The sequence below is a fragment of the Melozone crissalis genome, unplaced genomic scaffold (genome assembly GCF_028551555.1).
Source record: "Melozone crissalis strain CALT ecotype California unplaced genomic scaffold, PUWL_Pcris_2 ptg000007l_1, whole genome shotgun sequence".
NCBI classification, from domain to species: Eukaryota; Metazoa; Chordata; class Aves; order Passeriformes; family Passerellidae; genus Melozone; species Melozone crissalis.
The window spans coordinates 8,976,589-8,999,326 of record NW_026535785.1 but is presented as its reverse complement, the minus strand read 5'-3'; the positions used below and the strand labels follow the sequence as shown (position 1 = coordinate 8,999,326).

The 22,738-nt window shown below is 40.8% G+C and overlaps 2 protein-coding genes across 4 annotated transcripts; one reads left to right on the top strand and one right to left on the bottom strand.

Annotated features, from left to right (window-relative positions):
- Positions 1–2,734: 2,734 nt before the first annotated feature.
- Positions 2,735–16,538, bottom strand: PRMT7 (protein arginine methyltransferase 7). 2 transcript variants are annotated; one of them, XM_054296238.1, is made up of 18 exons: positions 16,451–16,538; positions 15,781–15,956; positions 14,989–15,025; positions 13,558–13,707; positions 12,909–13,017; positions 12,106–12,218; positions 10,649–10,890; positions 10,313–10,490; positions 9,110–9,237; positions 8,158–8,317; positions 7,663–7,746; positions 6,612–6,659; positions 6,303–6,392; positions 5,544–5,705; positions 5,351–5,425; positions 4,787–4,947; positions 3,509–3,605; positions 2,735–2,955 (listed from the first exon to the last, which is right to left on the bottom strand). In XM_054296238.1, exons 2-18 carry the CDS (start codon positions 15,873–15,875, stop codon positions 2,800–2,802), a joined length of 2,085 nt encoding a protein of 694 aa, XP_054152213.1. In that variant the 5' UTR covers positions 15,876–15,956; positions 16,451–16,538; the 3' UTR covers positions 2,735–2,799. The 2 variants fall into 2 exon arrangements, with proteins under 2 accessions (XP_054152213.1, XP_054152214.1); XM_054296239.1 differs by lacking the exon at positions 16,451–16,538 and adding an exon at positions 16,197–16,215.
- A 112-nt stretch (positions 16,539–16,650) lies between these two features.
- Positions 16,651–20,245, top strand: SLC7A6OS (solute carrier family 7 member 6 opposite strand). Of its 2 annotated transcripts, none has more exons than XM_054269369.1 (5): positions 16,651–16,794; positions 17,565–17,942; positions 18,305–18,502; positions 19,367–19,490; positions 19,957–20,245. In XM_054269369.1, the coding sequence occupies exons 1-5, from the start codon at positions 16,651–16,653 to the stop codon at positions 20,076–20,078; spliced, it is 966 nt and encodes a 321-aa protein (XP_054125344.1). In that variant the 3' UTR covers positions 20,079–20,245. The 2 variants fall into 2 exon arrangements, with proteins under 2 accessions (XP_054125344.1, XP_054125343.1); XM_054269368.1 differs by having other exon boundaries at positions 18,302–18,502.
- Positions 20,246–22,738: the final 2,493 nt, after the last annotated feature.

Here is a 22,738-nt window from a genome sequence, read left to right as displayed (position 1 = left end):
ACCCTTTAAAATGCAAGACTTGGCCTTCATTAGGGCTATGACAACCTCACTGTCCAAGGAGCACTATTCACTCTGTATTTAGCATAAGAGTTTGTTGCCTGCCTGCTTTAACAGTAGGTGCAGGTCTGGGTTAGATTTACGAGCAGTTACCACTTTTTGCACTAGTTTTCCACTTCCATGCATGTATGTACAGTGTATCTCATAACACAAGTGTGATTTGCATCAGACAGCTGCATTGCAAGCTTCTGCATTTTCCTGATTTATAATGTGCTAGAAATTCAGAAGTGGGTTCTCAGCACCCTCTCGTGGAGCTGTGCTGTGGTAACCACCACACCTTAGTAAAATCTCACTGCAATTCAGAACTACAGAACAGTTACTTCTGCAGTAAAGCCAAAACTGGGAAGTTAAATGTGAATGGCAACACTTGGTAGTTTATTGACTTTTAATGCCTGACTAAAACCTGTGTCTTGCATTAAATAAGCTGCCCAGCTATACACTAGCTCTATTGCAATATCTGATCTCTAATGCTGTTAGTTCAGTGCTGGCAGAAGATCCTGTTTCTATTAGAACATGCATCTGTGCCTGCAGGCTTAGTCAGGATCAAAGCTATTGTCATTTAGAAAAAAAATTGCCTGTGCTGGCAGCACCAAATAAGTTCCTTCCAAGAGAAAATAGGATTCTTGCTCTGCTTGTTAGGATGCCCATAGCCAGCAGCTCTTCCAACTCTGAACATCACTGCAATGCTTCTGTCAGGTCTGGGAACAAATGGAGGCTGACTGCTGCTCTGGGTAATGTGTTTGTTTGATAAAGTGCCTTTCCTCCCCCAAGTGTGTGCCTGCAGTAAATGCCCTGTGGAACAGGACAGAGATAGAAACAGGCTCTTATTTTGTTCTTGCACACGTAAGTAAGAAATGGTGTCCCTCTGTAAGCAGCTGTTTTCCACACAACTGACAGATCACATCAGGTTTTAAGCCCAACCTGAAGAATTCACCTAAGAAAAACTGTTACCTACAATAAATAGTCCTAATTACACACACTGGTGGTAAGGGCTTGTCTCAACAGCCTCCAGCAATTTTTACAATTTTAATTTTAAATCCTTAAAGCACTTGCTGTGCATGTCTAAATGCACAAGCCAAATCAGCAAGCATTAGTGATGCTGGTAACACTCACAGTGAATTAGAACATGCACAAGGTTTCTTGAGCATATCCCTCAGATTTTGCTCTTCTTAGGAGCCCACAGGTGCTAAAATATGCTCAGCATTCCATCCTTCCAGGGTTTTTTGGGGTTTTTTTGGATAGCAGCAAAGCAATTTCTGCTTCAGGTGCACTGAAATTTAAGATGTTCTTCCTTATATGCACACAGCACACAGCTCAGCCCTGGGAACACAGTTCTGCAGGTGGTTGCTACTGCATCCAGCCTCTGCCCTTCCCTTTCACTGCACCCACCCCTGGGCATCTTAAAAGTGCAGTTTTGAAAAGTGGAATTCACACACATCAGCAGGAGCTGCAAGGTTTCTGTTCATTAGGAAAATGGATCTAAAATTTTGGGAATATTGCAGATGGCTTGTGGGTCTATAAATATGATCACAGCATCAGGGGGAAAAAAAGGAAGAATTTTTACTCACAAGAATGATGTATCATGGTGACCAGGAAAGCAGAGTACTAGAGCTTCTGCTGCCTTGTGGCTTCTTTATGATATTCTTTTCACTTTGCTAAAGCTGCTGCTCAGAGAGATAGGAGTAGCTTTAGTAACTGTCATCCCTGTGGATGGCTGACATAATTTGGGACTGGCAGGACATTGATTTTCTATCAAAATTTTAATAGGTCACACATACAAAACAGATATCAATTGATTCTTCATCTAAAGCAGAACTCACTTCACAGAACGCCACTGCAGCCAATGTGATCTGGAGAAAACTAAGAAAACCTCAGCAGTGGACATGTGCTACTGCAGAGACCTCACAACTCAGGCAAACTGGCAGGTTTTATTTACACCTCTGATGGAATGAGTCATTTTTAATCATCTACTGAATATTACATCTCTCATAAAGATTTGCTTTTTGCCTACGACTCTTTTTCTTTAGTTTCTAGTCAGACTACCATCGGTTTGTCACTTCCAATAATCTGAATATATATTTTCTAATTTCCAGCCACAGCTCTCCAGATTTTGGTCACTTTTTGGCACAGGACTCTTCAGAAATGCAGCATCTCAGATCATGAGCTGCAGCAGAACAGTTTCATCCCCTGGCCATTTCAGCTTAGAACCAGCCAGAACTTAGCCAAGTCTGAGAGCAGCTAAGCTGTTTCCTTCTCCCTATTACATGTACTAATATACATATGTAGCTTGACTGGGGATTTCTTTTTGTGCAGTCTGGAGATTATTTCCTATTTTACAGTGACAAGAGCACAGCCTAGAAATAGAAGTGTTTAACTCACTTTTCTCTAATGTCAGTGTAAGGCCTGGTGTCCTCATCCAATGATATGCCATGCAAATAACCAGCTGCTGTTGTCAAATCAACTGTTCTGTACCTCCTTAACACTATGTAAAACCCTGAAAGAGATGATGAAAAGCATGTGTATATATATATGTATATACTCCCTGACTCTAAAATACCTGTCTCTAAGAAATGGTTCCTCTCTACCTCACTAACTGTATTTTGAAAACAAACCAAAAAGGTTAGAAGTATGTTAAATAAAAGTTTGCTCTGTGAACACAATGAAAGAAAACTTCTGCTGTACAAAAAAAGGAAATACTGTATGTTTATTATAATTTAGGAATATGAGCAGGAGGAAAGAATTTTATAATAGCTTGAAATCCATGGCAATCTCTCCTGTCTTTGTGTCAAAATTCATAGTGTATTCGACAGCAGTAGGGTCTGACAGAATTTCTGATTCAATAACAGAGCTGAAGAAATAAACAGCTTGCTTGCAGTGGGGATTCCATTCACAGTTTCCCTAAAGGAGAGAGTTAAAGTGAAAGAAGTCAAAATCTTCAATATTATTATAGAGTAACAATGCACAAAGAGTTCTTGCTCCCAGCTGAAGACACAATCATCAACCGTTATCATTTACAATGCCATCCATTCCACTATGGAAGACATAACTTGAAAAACCATCTACTACACCACACACTGAAGTCACAGACCTAAAAATGGATTTGGTCAAAGCATATTGAGAGAGAATACTAAAAATACTTACTCCTTCCTCTCCAAATTTTTGGTTTTGTTAACCTGAGGTTATTTGTATGAAAAAACTCTGCTTTGACCTAGCATCCCATTTAAATTCTGAATTTGATTCCAAACTAGGGAGCATTTGGATGCAAATCAGACTCTCCCATTTTAAGGTATACCCCTGCTCCCCATAAAAACATGAACAGGTATTTTTAGTAATTCTGATGACACAATGTTCAAACAGTGTGAGAAGGGGTACTACAAAACCCAAGCACGGCCAGCAGAGACCCTCTGCAATCCTACAGGCTTTGACATAATGAATTAAAATGAAGATCTACCTTTTCATTGGACAGTTTCATCAGTCCTGTACTAACAGAGATATCAGCAGTAAGATGATATTCCATCCACAGAACTGCTCCATGGCTCTTGCCCTTCCTGGGGAGAGATGCAGGATAGAAACTGTCACTTTCCACACTCCTGGCAGCTTAAACACTGCAGTAGTGCTTAAGTGAGAGCTGCAAAAGCATGAACAACTTCCTCCCTTGAAAGAAAGCTGAACAGCTGACGGAGTTGGTAATTGGGGGCAGAAACTTTAAAGTATTTGCAGATATGACATCCAAAAAAAGGCAAGGAAGAGAACATGTCATAACTACATCTGCTCAGCAGCACAGCCACTTAACCAGCACTGAGTAACATGGCATGAATTACACAGCATAAGCTGGGAACTTCCTTTAGAGGCCCCAGCTTCTACTGACTCTGAATTCAGAGGAAATATTTACCACACACATGGTGTCACTTCAAGTGCCTGGTCCACAAGAAGCAGAGGCCATGCCACTGTGCTGCCTGCAAACACAACTGCTGCAAAGGCACAGAGACCCCACAGATGGCTCGGCAGTCTATGAAAGCTTGATTTTTCTCATTTTGTTTAATGAGAAACACAGCAGTGTTTGAGCTATGTAAGCTCTAGATAGTTAAAAAAATAAAGCTTTCTCATTTTTAAATTCTTTACAGCATTTCAAGTTTGAACAGAATTAAGTACAATCCATGGTTATAGTGGAAAGTATCTCAGAAGATGTGGCAAAATATAAACTGTCAGGATTATAGTTAGAAGAAAGAATAACATATACATTAAAAGCTATTAACATACACACAACAATTATAAGCTACTAGCATATAATTTTAAAGCTATTAAACATAATAAGTTTAATTATTAAACACAATAATTTGACAAGCTAAGTAGAAGCTTTTTCTGAACAGAAACACTAAAAAACATCCAGGTAACATTTTATTTTCTCTAAACTATAAATTAATATATTTAAAATTTAAATCATGGTGAGAGCTATTAAAATGTTGATTTTTTAAACAGAGGTATATTATCTAATAATATCAAACATCATTGTATTATTCTTATAGCCAACTGTGAATACCCACAGGAAGCTTGTGTCAGGGTAACTTCCACAATCTTAGGACAAATTATTAAAAACTGCCAAGCACATTTGCACCAGTTTAAGTGTAATAGACTTAAAGGAGCTCTAAACTCAACTCCTCTAAAGAGCTTGACGGGAGGTAAAGAAATGGATGATGACAAAAATATTTATTGCAGTGAGAAAACTGACCTTAAGAGCTTCACAGAGCCCTCTGTGCTGAGACAGTGCTCTGGGACAGTCTTTGTGAAGTCAAATGTCAAAACTTCCTGGGGCTCTGAGAGTGACTTGCAGGGATATTCCCACAGTGGGTGAGGTTCTGCTTCCTTGGATTCCCTAAAATTCAGAGAATCCTGAAAAAAGGAAGGAATAAAATTAACTGAAAACAACAGAAATGCAAACCCAGAGTATTCAAGCAACAAAGCTGCAAGAGGGCAGGACTGCACTTAGTCACAAGGGAGAAAATGTCCTACATGCATGGAACCAAATGCTGTGACTGGGACCCTCAGCTCTGAAACAGAAATGGGACTTTCAAACACAATGCATTGAAATTTTCTTTTCCCTCACCATGAATTCCATTCCACAACGGCCTGTACTCCAAATTAATCTAGAACAAAGCTCTAGAACTGATGCAAATGAATCTCAAACAATGGTGTTCTGCCTAATACACAAGTTTTTCAACAGTCACTAAATGCTTGATTAAGCCAAACAGATTTTTTGTTTTGCTAAGACTTGTGGTGAAACTGATTTTCTTACTTTAATCATATCATCCATAGTCCGGACATCAAAACCTTCACAGATGCCACAGGGACTCCGGATTCTCCACAAGTCCTGGAAGAAACAACAGCATTTTGTTTGGCTTTATTAAAAGGAAATGGGAAATCTTGCAATAATTTTAGCTGTAGCTTAGACATTCAACAGCAAACCACATACGAGGTATATATCTCACCTGGAACTCCGCAATCATCATGTGTAAAGAAGCAGACTGAGGTAGGACAGTGACATTGCTGGCAAGGTGAGAGCTCACAGCTGTCCTGGCATACCAGAAATACAGGTTATGCCATGGCAACAAACTTGTTGTGAAAAACGGCTCTCCCACCAGGACAGAAATCTTGGCAAAGGAGGGAAGAGATAAAAAGCATTATAATAAAGAACAACAACTCACAACACAGGCTGTTTAGCTCTTCCAATAGCTGCCAGTGCAATATATTAAGTGAAATCATCTACATTGCTCCATAGGGATTTAATTATTGTACACTGCACATTCAGCACACTGGACATTGTTCTGTGGGTTCAGCTACCACATTTTAAATTGAATTTTCCTGCAACAAATTTTGGGAGAAAATATTGAGTTTGAGTTTGGAAGGCTTTGCAATGAGTCACAGAATTCCGAAGTTCTGAAGTATGTTATTACTTCCAAATAGATTGCAATCTTCTTGAGTGGCCTGTGAGAGTTACAGCCTTGTAGAACCAGTTAAACTGCCTTAACTCCTGGGGCAATTATGCAGCAGGGAAAGTCAGACCCTTCAAAAACAAAGCAACAACCCTCCCACATTCTTTAGTCTCTAATTTTAGTGGCACATGGTGTGAACCATTTTAATTTTAGATTAATTGGGATGTAACAGAATTCATTGTGGTTACAATTCATTTTTACCTTCTGTTCCCTATCAACCCCTGAAATTCAGTATAATGGACAACTGTAACATACCTTTTTATCTTCCAAATGAGAAGGCTTCAGCAACTCAGGTCGAGCTTCTATTATTTTAATTTTATCGTCAAGATTATTTGCTTTAAAAAACTAAAATCAAAAAGTAACACACTGTCTTTATCAAAAGCCACAGCTGAGTCCAAAATAACAATTTTATTGAAAATAAATAAGGAAAAAAACCCCAGCAACCAAAAGAAATTTTAACAAAACTGCCTGCCATAACTCATGAGGATGAAACAAGTCTATTCTTGAAGGCTGCATGCACCTTGCAAGGAGAGATCCAGCTTTAACAGAAAATGGAATACTCACTTTTTCCATGACAGAACAGGCCACACCAGAATTTTCTAAGGTAAACACCTAATGAAAATACACAGTTAGTCAAACTAACTTTATAGTTTTTAATTAAAAGTTTATGTAACTGAAGAATGAAGCAACATTTTGATGCCCTAGTGAGCACAGTTCATAAGAACCATGCATATATTCCCACTATAATAAACTTTAAAAAGAACAAAACACCCCCCAAAACTACAGGCTAAATACTGTTTTCACACCTATACAAAAAAAAAAAAACCACCAAAAAAACCCAACAGAATGCCAATACTTATTTTCCTTTTTTAAGTTGCACACAGCACATTAACATTTGTCCTAAGCACATATTTATTCATGAACAAATGAAGGCATATCACCACTGTGCCAAATTGTAAATACTGCTTAGTATAACCTGACTGTATCAGCTGGAAAGTGCTCAGAAGCCTTCTGAAGTAAGAAAAAAATTAGTTTTTATCCAAAATTAATGAATTGTTAGGAAATATGCTACATTCCTCAGGATTATATTACATTACACATTCCCAGATATTCAATTCCGCTCTAACAGATTTTAGTTTCAAGAGCCCCTCATCAAGTAGGGCATTTATGTGTCTGAGACAGCCAGGCACCTCTCAGCTACACACAGACCCAGTATTCTTACTGCTTCCTTACAGATCTTCCACTCCAGACTAGGTAATAAATGTAATTATGGAATTGCAAACATAAAAGAAAAATACCCTCCCAGACATTTAGGTCTATAGACTTTCTTCAGAAAAACAAGAAACAAGATGGCAAACTGGAAGCGGGGGGGGATAAGGAACTTTCCCTCAAAACTACAAATTGGTAAATGCCAAATCTGGTAATTATTATCTTCCTAGACTTCAGCTTAACCAGAAATGAATTTAACCACCCCTTCAGCACAATGTGAGTCTATTCCTCACTTGCCCCTGAAGAGGCACTGGAAATAGTTAAATAATGAGCTGGAATGAACTCCATGAGAGAAAAATACCAAGCTAAAATGCAAAGATCTGAAAAACAGGACAAAGTACTGTACCTGCTTTGCTCCAAGATAATGAGCCAGCACAGGCAGCAGACTGCCATCACTGATACAAAGGCAAACACTATCTGTTTTCAGAACCTACAGAAAACAAATAGTCATTGTTATTCTTATTGCAGAAGGAAAACTTTCCACACTTTATACACTTTCATATCTAATAACTGTAAAAAAATTATCATGTAATGCCTTTGGTTTAGGTCTGAAAAAGTTTGCTCAAAAATGTAATTATGTCTTTATTCAGCTGCCAATACCATGCCTCACAAACACACAGAGCTACTACAAATCCTATGCACAAATGCTTACCATTTACAAATTTAATACTAAAGTTTTCAAGACAAAACTGTAACTTCCATCTGCTGATGGAAGAAAAATACACTTTGTGAGCAAAGTCCTTCGCAGGGGACAAACAAATTCCATAAATAATTACATAAATAAACCAGTGTGTGCATCCCTCAGAGAAGGCAACAGAACCTGCAGGCAGCAAGCACTCACTTTCCTCAAGGACTTGATGTACTGGCGTGTCCGGCTCCGATCGTTCAGCTCCCCAAAGCGGGGCCTGTTCCACAGCAGATGGGCACGACACCTACAGACAGGACTCTCCACACAGACATCTGCTTTCTGCTCCTCTTCATCTGCTCTATTCTCCCCTTCTCTGGAAAAAAATTCAGTGGAGTATCAACCACAGCATCGTAAGACATTTTTGTAAACAGCACGTTGATGCATTTTGGCTGATATGCACAGTAATGAATACAAACTCTGCTGTCACTTTTTTGAAGCTTCTGGTTCTTCAGAGACATTTCTGTAACTCTGCATCTCCAAATGAAGAGGGGTCAAAAAGAATTTTCATCTTCTCTAAAAGACAAAACCAAGAACCATCCCCCACTTCACCACTAAATGTGATGGTTAGGTACTTTAGGCTTTGCCCTTTCAGCAAACAGTTACTTGTTTGGATTTTGGATTCCTAAGTAAAAAAGGCACTGCAGATTCAGACATTTTAAAGCCAGCACTGGTTTTAAAAATGTTTGCTGCAATTTCCATGACAACCAACATGATTAAGCTCTTTTTAATCTCAGCAAAAAGCAGTAATCTCAAAAAGACAGTGCTGACTAGGAAAATAGAAAATGGAAATGGAATGGCAATTATTTCACTTCTTTACCTGTATGCCACTTCAGCTGGGCTGTATTTTAGAATTTCCAGGAACCAACCATGATTGTTTTATGCCTCTTTTCAAAGAACGAAACCAGGTACAAGGCAGGACCTTGCAGTCCAACTGAGTTTTTAAGCATAATGTGTATTTTCCATCTGTGCATTGCCCATGCAGCCTTTAATATTTTTCTACCCTTTAGGTTCCTATCTTGCATTTCTACAAAAGGAGATGCTCTAAGAGCAGCAAATACTCCAGCCTGGAGCAAGAGAGCAGTCTTTTCCACACCCAGATTGTTACCTGACTTTCTGCAGGTTGTACCACACAGAGTACTCATCACGACAGGCAGTCAGGTGCAGCTTCTCACCCTGCAGAACTGGCTCCTCACGCGGAAGAAAATAAACACACTGCATCCAGTGATCCCTCCACTGAAAGGGGTTGATATACAAAACCTCAGAAACTCACTCATAAATAGCAAATGGAAAGCAAACAAATAGCAGGAAATCAATTATGAAGAATGGGCACAACTTTGAAAATGCATGATTAATTTAAAGAATCTTGTTCAATTTAGCAAGGCTGAATAAAGACCAATATCACACATTGAATAATATTGATTTCTTGCAACAGAATAAACCCAAAACCATTGGCTTGCTCACTGGCCAAGCTTCTATTGCATCCAAATGAAAAACAACCCAAAATTATGTGGCATTTATTAATGCTGCTTACCCTCCACAGTTAACCTGTGTTAGAAACCTGTACTGAACTGCTGACAGCCTCATGCACCCAGAATTGTCACTTAGTGTCACTCTGATCACAGCACAACTACTTTGTGTTTCAAAAAGCTGGTTTTTGTACTGCAAATATCCTATACTGATCAGTCACTCTAAGTTGACTGAACACCCCCCCAATTTGGTAATTTCAGATTTTATTCTCAAACATGCTAAGTGTAGACAATAATTTTTTAACTTCCTTTTCACTAATTTCTTCCTACTGGTAAATACATTCACACAAAACACAGAAATCTGACTTAATAGTGATAGCATTTCTATAATTATGTGTATCAATCCAGCACTTTCCTACACCAGCCTCTTTATTTAAATTACAGTATAAATATACTACCATCAACATAACACTTACTTGGAAATTTAAGAGAAGAACTACAAGGAAGCAAACTACAGACTAAGCAAGGATGGAGACTATTTAGGAAAAAGATACAGAAGTCTTTATTTCTTGAACATAAAAGAAATAACGATATCTGGAAGAACAGCTTCAGTCTTTAAGTTTTACAAAAAAGATTACTCTTTAATGATTACCATTAAAGAAAACCTCAAACGGGCATATACCATAGCTAAAATTTCTACAACTTGCTTATTTAGCATCTTCCAATACATTAAATACTAGCAAAGTTCCTAAGCAATTTAAGGCAGAGCTGCTTAAACCCCTCAGTACTCCAAAGAGTTGCTCAGCCATCTGACAATGGTATCTGAAGGCTCAGTATTTTACCTGCAAAGCAGAAGTGGGTTTTACCCAGTAGGGAGCCATTGAGCAATTTATCATCCCAGAGGGGTCCATGTCAATATCCCACCAGGAAAGTACAATTTGTGCCTTGCCAGATTTCACGGGCTCCAGCTGCACTCTATAGCAGGTAGAAGCACTCTGTACTGGCTTACTGAAATCCACACTGCAGGGAAGCATGAAAATTGTAAAAAGAAATATTAGAACGGAAATTGTAAAATGAATTCTTCAGAAATTCTCATCAGTTTCTTAAGCTCAATACACAGCTTATATGAAAGGCATAAGAGGATAACTTTGTTTTGAACAAAACAGTAGTTCCCTTACCTGAACATTTTCACCACATCACTAAGGGTACTGAAGTCACCTGAAGGCATCTGGTTCAGTTGGATATCACAAACAGAAGGAAGACCTGGACAGTTCTCCATTTCGGAAGGTGGAACAAGTATTTTTTCACCATCCTCTGCTTCAACATGAACAGGAAAGAGTTTCTTCCAGGACCACATTCTTCTGGATTCCACTAACTGGACATAGACTGTTGCCCTGTGAGGCACTGCCTCACATCCTTCCTGAGTGATCAAAACAAAGGGTAAACACATTCAACAAGTTTCACTTATTGACATAAGTGAGATTAAATCAACTGAAATTCAATCCCATTTAAAGAAAAGTTGGACTGGGAGCTTTGAAATCTAAAATACAAGTTATTGAAGAGACTTTTGTAAAATCAGAGCAATTTGTCTCTCTGTGAAACAGAATACACATATCTGTCCTGTTCAGTGTGGTTCAGCAAGGCCAGATTACTTCATTAACCATGCAACATTATCAATTTACTAGCTTCAGTTAAACTTGCATTTCCATTCTTGTTCTGAAATAAGAGATCAAGCTTCAGCTTCTCAGGACAGAAAATTACTAAGCTATCAACAGTAAAAGAGAGTTGCTGATTGTAATGAGAAAATAAGAAAAATAATGGTTTAAATATTTATGCAAGGACAATTTTGTACCCATGTTTAAAGAGTGGAAAACATACAAGTTGTCCTAAAAATCCTACTAAGCACTAAGAGCGAACCATGAAGTTCAAAAACAATGCATTAACAGAAAAAAGACTAATTGCAATTAAGAGTTCTATATAGAGAGCACTACAAAGTTATGGAGTGCTATTGTCTTTATATGGTGTCTTCTAAACTCATGAATGGAAACTTGGAAACCTAAACAAAGTTCTGCCATCCACATTTTAATAAAGGGAAAATATTAGAAAATGTAAAGAGAAAGCTCCAAAATTATACCCATACATTATAAGTCGTAAAAAAAAGGGTATTATTTAAATACAGCATTTAAAATATTTTCACATGCAAAATGCATATGAAGTAGTAAGAGCACAATAGGAAAAAAAATAAACAACCAAAAATGAATCAATGCCTGGGAGGTGAAGCTCATTATATTTAGGAGAATTAAAAAAAATCTTGGGACAAAGTTATTATTATGGAGAGCGTCAAATAAGAAATGGATGCCTTTCTGAAAGACATTTGTTAACCAGCAAGTTATTGGTTTCAACACAAAGCAATTAGGTGAACTTTCAGAGCCTGTGATTTACAATATGAACTCAAACAGCTTTATTCTAGGAATGAATGTAGGAAATTATTGACTGAATAAGAAACTAGCAGAGCTGATGGTGTATCTACCAAGAGATACAGAAGCCTAAGTTCTGTATAATCTCTATCCTACTTCAAAAAAAAGGCAGAAGAATTTCTCTAGTGATAGATGTGACACACTCCCTATTTTCTTACCTGTACAAGGTATTTGTGTGCATGCTCATAGGTTGGTAAAGCTCCTTCTCCAATCAGCTCTGTATCAAATAATTCTGTAACCAGGATGTTTGCCCGACACTGCATATCTCCATCTAGAAGACACAAATCAACATTGGAATGTTAAATCTTTTACTGAATACACAAGTAATTAAAAACTTATTCCTGTTAAAGAGTCTGCTGAAGGCTGGAAATTATTTTCCATTTGAAATACAAATGGTTACTGAAATATTACCAGAACACTTTCTTCCAAAGTAGATTTCCAGTGTTACTTTCTAGAATGTAAAGTATCACTGAACCCTTAAGGTTGGAGAAGACCTTTAAGATCTGAAGTCCAACCACTAACCCAGCACCATCACCATGTCCACCACTAACCCATGTCCCCATGTGCCATATCCACATGTTTTTGAGCACTTCCAGGGATGCTGATTCTATCCTCTCCCTAGGCAGCCTTTTCAATGCTTTACAGCTCTTCCTGTGAAAAGAAATTTTCCTAATCTCCAGTCTAAACATTCCCTGGCACAACTTGAGGCCATTTCCTGTCATCCTGTCACCTGGGAAAAGAGGCCAACCCTCACCTTTCTCACCCAATAACTCCTTTCAGCTGTAGAGACGAGGGCTCCCCTAAGCCTCCTCTTCTCCAAGTTGAACCCATCCCATCTCCCTCAGTGCACTCAACACACTTGTCTGAATCAAAAAAAGGTATAAGAAATAACAGTAAGACCTTTTCCTTCATGGTTTTCAGGTACTTGCCAATTTTTTTAAGCCTAGCCTACTTTTCTCACCTGGGCCAACTGTGACTTCAGTGGAATGCTTGTTGATTACTTTGATCTTGTCAGAAAAACCATTTTTCTCCACTATCTTCACAGCAGCATTAGCCATGGGCTTGAACACCTGTGAACAGCAAGAGTGCAACAAAATGGTTCCCTTCAAGTCAGCTTTCAAAAATGGAAGGGCACCTACACAAAATGCAATTTATTTGGTTCTGAAAAAAAATTATTCTTATCTTTTCCTATGTTTGAAGTTCACTACCATGAAACAAGGCAATGAGCCTCACTTGAAAAATTCACAGCTTCCCTGTTAGTTATTGGCTGCCTCCAAAGGCTACTCAAATTTAACTTTTGAAACACAAGAATACACATTAATACTGTAGCATTTACATTAAACAAATTCATTTCTTTGTAAAAATAAAGATACCGATACATGCATCAACAGAAGCCCCTAAAGACTTACACATGCTCAAGACACTATGTCAATGAAACCAAAACACCCAGCTCTGAAATACTCACTGAAGGATGCCAAATCCTGCTTGTATTAACAGTGTAATTGTGAAAAGTATTTCTGTTTCATTCAGAACAAAAATAACAAAGATAGTACACAACCTGAAAATATTAGCATCACAAAGAACATGTGCAATCCCTAACCAATGCTCACCTCAATGGCATAGCAGAAATCTGCCCCAGCTGAAGCTGCCATCATGGACAGGAGTCCTGTGCCAGTCCCTATGTCCAGCACAATTGCTTTCTCACCTCTCTCCTTTACTCTGCTCACAGCAGCACGAATACCTTGGTAGTATTTCACATTCTGTGGAAAAGAAGAAAAAATCAGCATCGTTTTATCCATTTATGTTTTTAATTTTTGTGCAGAAATCTTGCACTCTTTGTGAGTTTATAATCAGAAAAAGTCCTACAGACACTCCTCATGCCAAGCAGTCACACCAAAGCCATTTTCAGCAGTAACAAGTGTAACTGACAGAACCAGCCCATTTAAAGTACATTAATATTTATCACAATGTTCATATTACCATTGGTCAATCAGCTATTCATAACATATGTATGATTTCCAAATGTCATTATATTTTCCCAAGTAAATAATAATCAGATCCATGGGAGATACTACAGGTTTTCTGATTAATTTTCCCCTGCAGGACCACTCAAATAGTCATATTCTCCCTATGGCAGTAGAAAAGCTGAAATATCTTGGTTTAGATTCCTCTCTTCATTTACTCAAAAAGGTTCATACATGAGAATTAAACGCGTAAATCCTGGGTTTTAGTTACAGGCCATTAAATGGAGCTGTGAGCACACCAGCATCAACAACAGAAAGAAAATAAATGCTGTCAGCCACAAGGTACAGATTGATATATATGGTTATATTTTCTTTATAACAACCTACTGTAAGACATTCCTTTCCAAATGATTTATCAAGCCCTTCCAAGGAATATACAACCTTTGAACATTATACATCTGGAAGGTCTGCTGGACCCCCTTCTCAACAATTCTAGTCAACAACTTTGATACATATAATTCCAGTAGCTGTTTTAATCACTCAGATAAAAACTGCTGCCTCTACACAGTTTATTAAATGCCTTATCCCACTGACAAGTTTTAATTCAATATGAAATCAATATTCATTGTGGAGGCACCAAAAAAATCTTTCAAAATGTTATTGATGGAAGGCTGACTTAATGACTAGAGGAAAATGAACATTTGAACAATTCACTCCAGACTTCATCATGCTTGACCATATGGTAGAAATACCACAGAAGAATAGATTTTACTTATACTCCTATAAAACTTAGAAGCCCAGCTCCACTTTTACAACCTTTGAAATTTCATCTAACAAGCACTCTGTCAAAAATGTTCAACACAGAGCAGCAAAACTGGCTACTGAATATTAAAATGTTCTGCAGTAAACAACAGAACAGTAAAGTCAGATGTAAGAAGGCATCTGTTGATTTAAGAGCAGGTCTGGTACCTTAGAGAGTAGAAAAATGTGATCATTTTCTTTTTCAGTGACAGCTATTCAAGAGAAATGCAATGGCTCTTTTCCCACCATTCAAAAGGGTTTTGGTTCTGTACTTACTCTGTCCTTATCATGAAGCATATCTGCATAGCGTGACCTGCAAAAAAAGATATTCCAGTTTAAATACTCCATTCTGCAAAGCAATTGCTCCCTGTGCCCCACAAATGTACAAACTGACACAATCTTCGAAGACCTAAAGTGTTTCTCTAATCTAAGGGATAATGTAATTTCAGTGATCTGGCCATCAGGATATAAATCAACTCATGAATCACTGGCACAAATCCTCTCCACAGCAATGGACCCAAGGGATAGACAGATGTAGGGACAAACAGCTGTGAAGTAGCACCTGAGACACACATAGAGTCATACACAGCAATGAAAGACACTGAGACTTAAACTTCTTTGGTTCCCATTTCTTCATGGGCTCCACTACTCAAAAATACCCCAAAATATACCTTCTCACCTTTGCTGGCTATTACACTAAGCTCTTAAAAAGCTACAACAAGAACAGACAACTGGCAGTTACATGTTGCACTGCCATTTAAAAGCAATTTGGTAAATGCATTTTGTCCCAGCTCAGACGCTGTCAGTTTCTGGATCAGCCCCACAAAAAACATTTTTAAAAAGTTAGAAGGAAACTACTTGGAGAATGGTTTACAACATTTTACGTTGACAATTCTGCTCCGTACACCATTGGGCACATTTACTGACATTTAGACTATTCTGCAGTTGGTTCACCTCATGCCCTTGGAACTTCTACAAAGACAGACCCCCAAACTGCCCTTAAAAAATTGCTGGAATTGCTCATTTTTCGGTGTCCTTTAATAGAACAAGCCACTTTTCCAAGCATACCTTGCAATCTCCTGGTGGTAGTCATAGTCCTCACCCTCTTCCAGCCACTCCATCGAGCCAGTGGTTGGATTGGCTCTTCCACAAAATGTCTTCATGATCAATCTCAAGCCGTATTGTATTATTTATGTATTGTGTGCAGATTTGCTTTCACTTCAACAGAATACACCAAATGCTGGCTGTGAAAAAAAACCAAAAACAAATCAAGTATAAAACTTTTAGTAAACACAAGTATCGCTTTAGCTCTTGTACATTTCCCCCACTACATCTGTCTTAGCCAGAAGTACTGGTGACCGCTTTATGCTTTTTTCACAAGGACGTTTTAAGCTAAAATCTGTCACCTAGCCCTCCACTGAAAGGGGACCCTGAAGATCATTAAGATGTAACCCCTGAGAACACAACGCAGGAAAGAAATCAACACAGCAGTAAATCCTCATGGAAGAACATCCCTTCAGTGGATCAGGCCGGCGGCGGCGCCTCTCTCGGAGTCCCCAAGGGGGGAACCGGCACAGGCCCGGCCCTTCCCCGCCTCAGGAACGAGCTACGATGGGGCACGGCCGGAGCGTTCCCCGCCATCCCCAGCCCGGAACCAGCGCAGCGGGCCCGAGAAGCCGCGGGCTCGTCTCTCCTCAGAGCCCCAGGCCGGCAGCTCCCACATGCCGCGTGTGCCCACCTTGAGCCCCGTGGGTGTGCCCGCCCCGGATGCCGCGTGTGCCTGCCGCGGACACCGCGTGTATCCGCCCCGAGCGCCGCTCGTGCCCGCCCCGGCCCCGCGTGTCCCTGTCCCGGACACGGCCGTCACTGCCCGCCGCCGCAGAGCCCGAGCCGCGGGGCCGGCGCTGTGCGGGCGCTCCGCCCTCTCTCGCAGTCGCCATGGCGGGCGCGGCCGTGCTGCGTGTGCGGCGGAAGCGCGGCGGCTCCGAGCCGGCCGAGGCGCTGCTCCTGGCCTGCAAGCGGCGCCGGGCCGAGCCCGTGGAGAACAACCTCTTCAAGCTCGTGGCGACCGTGTCCTCCAAGGTATCGGGTCGGGCCGGGCGGAATGGGCCGGGCGGAGTGGGCCGGTGCTCCTTGAGGGGTTTGCAAAGCAGCGGCTCTCTCTGGCTGCTCCTCGCGGCCTTTCGGGGCTCCGCTCTGGCTGCGCTGCTCTGCACAGTGTCCCGGCCCTGGCAGCGCCGTCCGGTGCCGCTAACCGAGGGCACGGCGGCTGCTCCCGCGCTGTGACAGCCGCGAGCACGGCAGGAACACAGCTCCGGCCCACAGCACGCACTGACCCCCGGCACAGGCTGTGCGCAGCACTCGCTTCTCTACACTTTTCTACACTCTTCCTCACTTGGAAACTACACAACAGTCAGTAAGTGAAGCTTGAATTTCTGCCTAGACAGATGCTGAAGCTCAGCCCTACAAGGATAACAGCTGCCATCCAGCCTTTTCTATTGAGTAAGAATAGGGAAATGGTCTTCTTTGGATAAAGTAAAGGATATTGTGCCCTAAATTTAGGTCCGCTGCAGTCTTCCAAAAGCATGTGTTTTTTCTTTGAAGAGCTATTCACTACCACAAAGTTGTTTAAAAATCAAATTGAAATAATCTTAGGACTTGTATATCTTGTGCTTTTCTCCCCTCATAACAAAAGAATATTATGATTATGTTGCTTCAAGTCATAGTAGAAATTACTTGAATGTTGTTAGGATTACTGGTATTGCAGTTCTTCATTCTTTCCAGGAAGGAGTATGACTTGCTATATTGATGTTTTCATTAGATTCCTCCTCCTCTTTGTTCCTTTCCCCCAGAACGAACCAGTTCAGAAATACGTTAAAGATGCCATCACACGGGACAAGGCAGCTCAGAGCCTGCGGCCCCCTTTGGGAAGCACCCAGCAAATCCTTCAGGAGCTGCGCTGTGCCAGGCAGGCGGAAAGGAAGGAGAAGCGGTACCGGGTCATTTCCAGCCACCGGCCCCACTGCGCCCACACAGCTGCACCTGCCACAGACGGACAGGCCGTGCCCCACGGGGACAGGTTGGACTCTGAAGCACTGCAGGATGCTTCACCAGAGGAGAGCGGTGCTGTGGATAAAAGTTCAGACTGCTGTGGGAAATTCCAGCTGTTTGATATTATACAAGAAGAGGAGGCAGTGGGAGATTCCAGTGTAACCACTGCAAACCCACAGGTCAGCTATGAACCTGGGCTACTTAAGTGCTTTGGTATGGCTGTTGAGTGGCACATGTGGGCAGACTGCTGTGGCAGTTTTATTGCACTCTAAGTATTCCACTATTTAATAGGAGCTTTAACTAGTGCACCTAGTTAAAGCTCCTATTAAAGGAGCAAGTTGCAATGTTTCATGAGGATCCTGAATGCACTAATGTTCAAGAAGACAGTGTGCAGAGCTGCTGCTTAAGGAAGGGCTTGTTCCACCCTATTTTCCTTTGCCCTGGTCTGATGGATAAGTTCTCTTTTCATCTGAAAACTGTTGGCTGTAAATGAGACTTTGTATGAATTTAGTGGAAACGTTTTTTCATTTTTTCTCAGCAGAAGACCAATCCAGATGCAATCCTCTGCAATGCAGTAGAGATGATCCGTGAGCGTTTAAACATTTCTGAAGATGGTAAAGAACAACACGGTCACAAAGAAGATGAGTATGTTTATGACATCTACTATAAGGAAACATCAGGCCCTGACTGGATTGAAAATATCCTTTCTGTACAGCCCTACAGAGAAGAATATGAATGGGTAAGGGTGCGGAAAAACCAATCTTTCTCAATTAGAAAGACCACAAATGAAAGATGTTTAAAATTCTGCTCTTGGAAGTTGCCATGCCAAGAAAGGTCCTTTCAGGTAGACACTACATGTATGCTCAGTGACCTCTGTGTTAGCCCTTTTGTAACTGCCAGTCCCATGTTCCAGCAGGTTACTCCTGATCCCAGGACATCCTATGACAAAATGGAAGGGATGGTGCTCAGGTCATGAGAAGAATCTCTCTGGTTTCAAACTGACAATTCCATTTTGGCACAGGAAAATTGTGTCATTTATGTCTTGCTTGCAATTAGGAGACAGCCATTAAAATGGCATTGTAAATAGGACTGAATGAAAAAAAAAGCAAGGGGGAACACACAACTTTTACACTATTTGAAGACTTGACTTCAATCTTCCTATCACGTGTTTTTTCATAGTAAATTCTTCAGCGACTGTGGAGTTAGGAAGTTTAATGTAGGGTTTAGTCTTCTGTTGTAGAGTTCCTGTGATTAACAGACTTGTATATTGGGAGCCTGAAATTATTTTCTGTCTTCCCTGATCTATTATACTGCTGCTGAAGTGAGTAGGATTAAGCTAGACATTAGCATTGAAATGCTGGAGTGGAACACATACATGTGGGACTTCACTGATTTTTCACCTCAAGCAGATTTGAAGTGTGCTGGTGAATGCAGTAACAACTCCAAATTCTCCTGCAGTGTGCCCTGTGTCACTGCAGAATTCCTTCTGCCTGCCATCAATAAGTATTTCCTGGCTCTTTCTGATCTGTACAGTATTGCACAGCTGGATGAAAATTCACTATAAACACAGACACTCAGCATTGTGTTTTGTGCTGACACGTAGGTAAATGATGATCCTGGTCCAGAGGAAGTGTATGATGATGAAGATGATGAAAATGATGAAAATAACTGGCGTAATGATTATCCTGAGGAAGATGAATTCTTGCCTGAGGAAGATGGAGAAAAAGGTACACCTGTCATAAATGCTGTTTGGTTTCCTGCTGTGCATGTATACATCCCCTCTTTTTTACATGCTATCCCTAAAAAAGCAACTTAACTGAGCACTGCTGGGGTAGGATTCTGCTCTTAAAATGGTGAAATGCTTGTAGAGGAGGGTTCTCTTTCTTGGAACTAGAAGAGAAATTAGTGCTTGTGAAAAGACAAAATTGAGAAGTCAAATTGAGGCTGCTGGAATTGCAGAGGTTTGCTTGCTTACAGAAGGAATCCGTGACTTGGGTCCACATGCTTGTGAAACACTGCCTCTGCCTTCTGAAGTCTCTATCCCAGAGTCCTTCAAGCATAGTTCAAACCCCTGCTCATACAGAAGTTAGTCAGACTTTGTTAGTTTCTCAAGAAGCTTAAACTAGTCTGATTAACTTAATTTTTTAAGTAAAAAGAAGGGATAATCTAGAAGTGTTGATGCTTTCTCTGCAGATTCTGAAGAGAGCTTCAGTGATGAGGACCAATGTTACAGAAGAAGAACATGGGACAAGTATCGAGAGGAGGTTTTGAAGGAATTTGGATACGATCAGATTGAAGATTTGGGTTCTGACTAACAGCCTGGTTTTGGAGATGAAATGAACACTGAGGGTGAACATTTGCTGCTGTAGGAGAATGTACTATCTGAGCAGCCAGCTTCAGCTGGTGGACATTAAACAGATGGGTGTGTTATAGGTATAAGTTAAGTTATGTTAGATTAGGGTATAGTTCAATTCTATTGTATATATTATGTTATATTTGTTAAGAGTTTGGGGGGTTATGAGAATGTTCTAGAAGGGTCCAGGGTTTGGTGGAACAGTGGTCTGGTGGGGCAAGGTGAGGTTGAAGAGGGATTGGATGAAAGATCTGACCAATCATTCAAAGCCCTGCAGAAATGATTGGTCCAGAATGAACAGCATTAAAGATCAATGAGGAGCCTGGAAATGGACCAATCACCATGTGGATCTATAATGGACCAATCCTGGACTCGAAGGGGGCTGTAAATGGGGGGAGTTTGGTTGGGTTGGGGTTCTTCTTTTTGGAAAGTTGCTTTTGGGGGAGAACCCAGTGCACTTGTGGGTAGCGTTTTTGGCTCACTGTGTGGGTGCTTGGGCTTATCCTAGGTATTCCATTCCTTGTAGCTATTTTAATAAATGAGAACCTCTTTTTCCAGAGAAAGTTTGACCTTGTTCATATTCATCACAGGTGTGTTATAAATGATCAATCGAAAAGCCAAATTATCAAAATGCAAAAGATTTTATTTTCTGTGATGAAACACAGTCCTCAAAAACCACAACTGGTGCTCCTGGAGGGGTTTGCAAAGCAGCGGCTCTCTCTGGCTGCTCCTCGCGGCCTTTCGGGGCTCTGCTCTGGCTGCGCTGCTCTGCACAGTGTCCCGGCCCTGGCAGCGCCGTCCGGTGCCGCTAACCGAGGGCACGGCGGCTGCTCCCGCGCTGTGACAGCCGCGGGCACGGCAGGAGCACAGCTCCGGCCCACAGCACCCGCCCCTGGGACAGGCTGTGCGCAGTGCTCGCTTCTCTAGACTTCTCTACACTGTTCCTCACTTGGAAACTACTGAACAGTCAGTAAGTGAAGCTTGAATTTCTGCCTGGAGAGATGCTGAAGCTCAGCCCTACAAGGGTAACAGCTGCCATCCAGCCTTTCCCATGTGGAGATGTCATCGCCCCTGATAATAAGCCCCGTGCCCTCCCTAAAGGGTTTTTCCTCATTTGTGGTGACAGAGTGTGGGCAGGGCATCCCTTCTCATCTGATCGGAGGTCCATGCACCACTGGAAAGCTAAACCTGTTTACACCCAACAAGACCCAAATCATGGATTGGTGAACCAAAACCAGTGCCCACAATTCAGCCCACAAAAAGAGAAACTTAAGGAATTTGGACCCAAATAGTGATTCTGAAATCGTACATTGGCCTGAACCAAAAGGTGTTGCAATCACCGTATTTTTGCCACGGGTGTCTGCAGCCAAAGCTCGAGGTGAATTGTCACACCTAGAGTGTTGAGTTGCTAAAAAGGCAAATATTTCATCAGCTGCACTTTCTGACCTCCTGGCAGATGACAAAACAACAAGGCAAGTCACCCTACAAAATCGCGCCGCAATAGATTTTCTTCTCCTACTACATAATCATCACTGGGAGGAGTTTGAGGGTTTTTGTTGCCTGAATCTGTGGGACCTTTACTTTTGTTTTCCCAAAGCTGCATGCCCAAGAGTTTATACCTGTAGCAAACGTACAGATGTGGAGGTACTGTTGGCAGCAGCCCTTCCAGTCATGCCTAATATATCAGGTTTCACAAGAAGATCGATGTGTCTGCCCTGATGGGGAATGGAAGTCCTGGAAGGCACCCTATCCTACTGCTTTCTAATTCATTTGTTCCTAAACGTCAAGTGACTTTCTTCACAAGTGACAAGTGTTTGAGCATATGAAATGCCTTGACTGTCCATTACTCTCCCCAGTAGTTTAACAATTTAAGTAGAACAACGTGCATTCCAATTGTAAATAATTTTTTTTTTTACCAAGTTTTCTTTACTCATTTAAAAATCACAGAAGTTGGCAGAGCTGAACCTAGGTAACAATTTTAATTTGCATTTCTAGATCTTTAAACAATTCCATTGTACCTGTTTGGACACATGAAGTATTTCAGCACTCTCCTACTTGAGTCTGTCAAAAACAGCTGATAAGATTAGCTCTTAGCTGGTCAATGTTACTCATGAACTGGAGGCTGCAGCAGTAGGCCAATCAGTCTTGACTAGTAATAACAAAAAGGAGTGGAGACAAGGTATCTTTGTTTGCTTCAGAGAAAAGTTAACAAGGCAGTGCAAAAATCCAAATTATCCCCACTATTATTCAGGTCACTGATGCAACTGTGGTGCACCCTTTGAAGTGTGTATTACTTCAGCCATAATCTTGTCATTTCAAGATTTAGTTCAACTTAAATGCACAAAACCATACATGTGGCCAAACTCAGGTCAACTGAGACAGGCATTCTGAACTAAGGTAAAAATCTCAGGTATGTTTTTGAAATACATACCTCACTTTTCCAGACAAACAGGCTTCTTGTTGCCTTTTACTGCACCAGAATTCAGTATCAAAACAGCCCTGACTCCAGGCTTACAGCTTTGGAATTTATACATAGACTATGAATCAGCATGTCTATGCTGCAGTAGTACCCTTTACTTTTGTTTTTATTTCTAGTTTTTCTCCCTGCTACTTAGCTGTCAA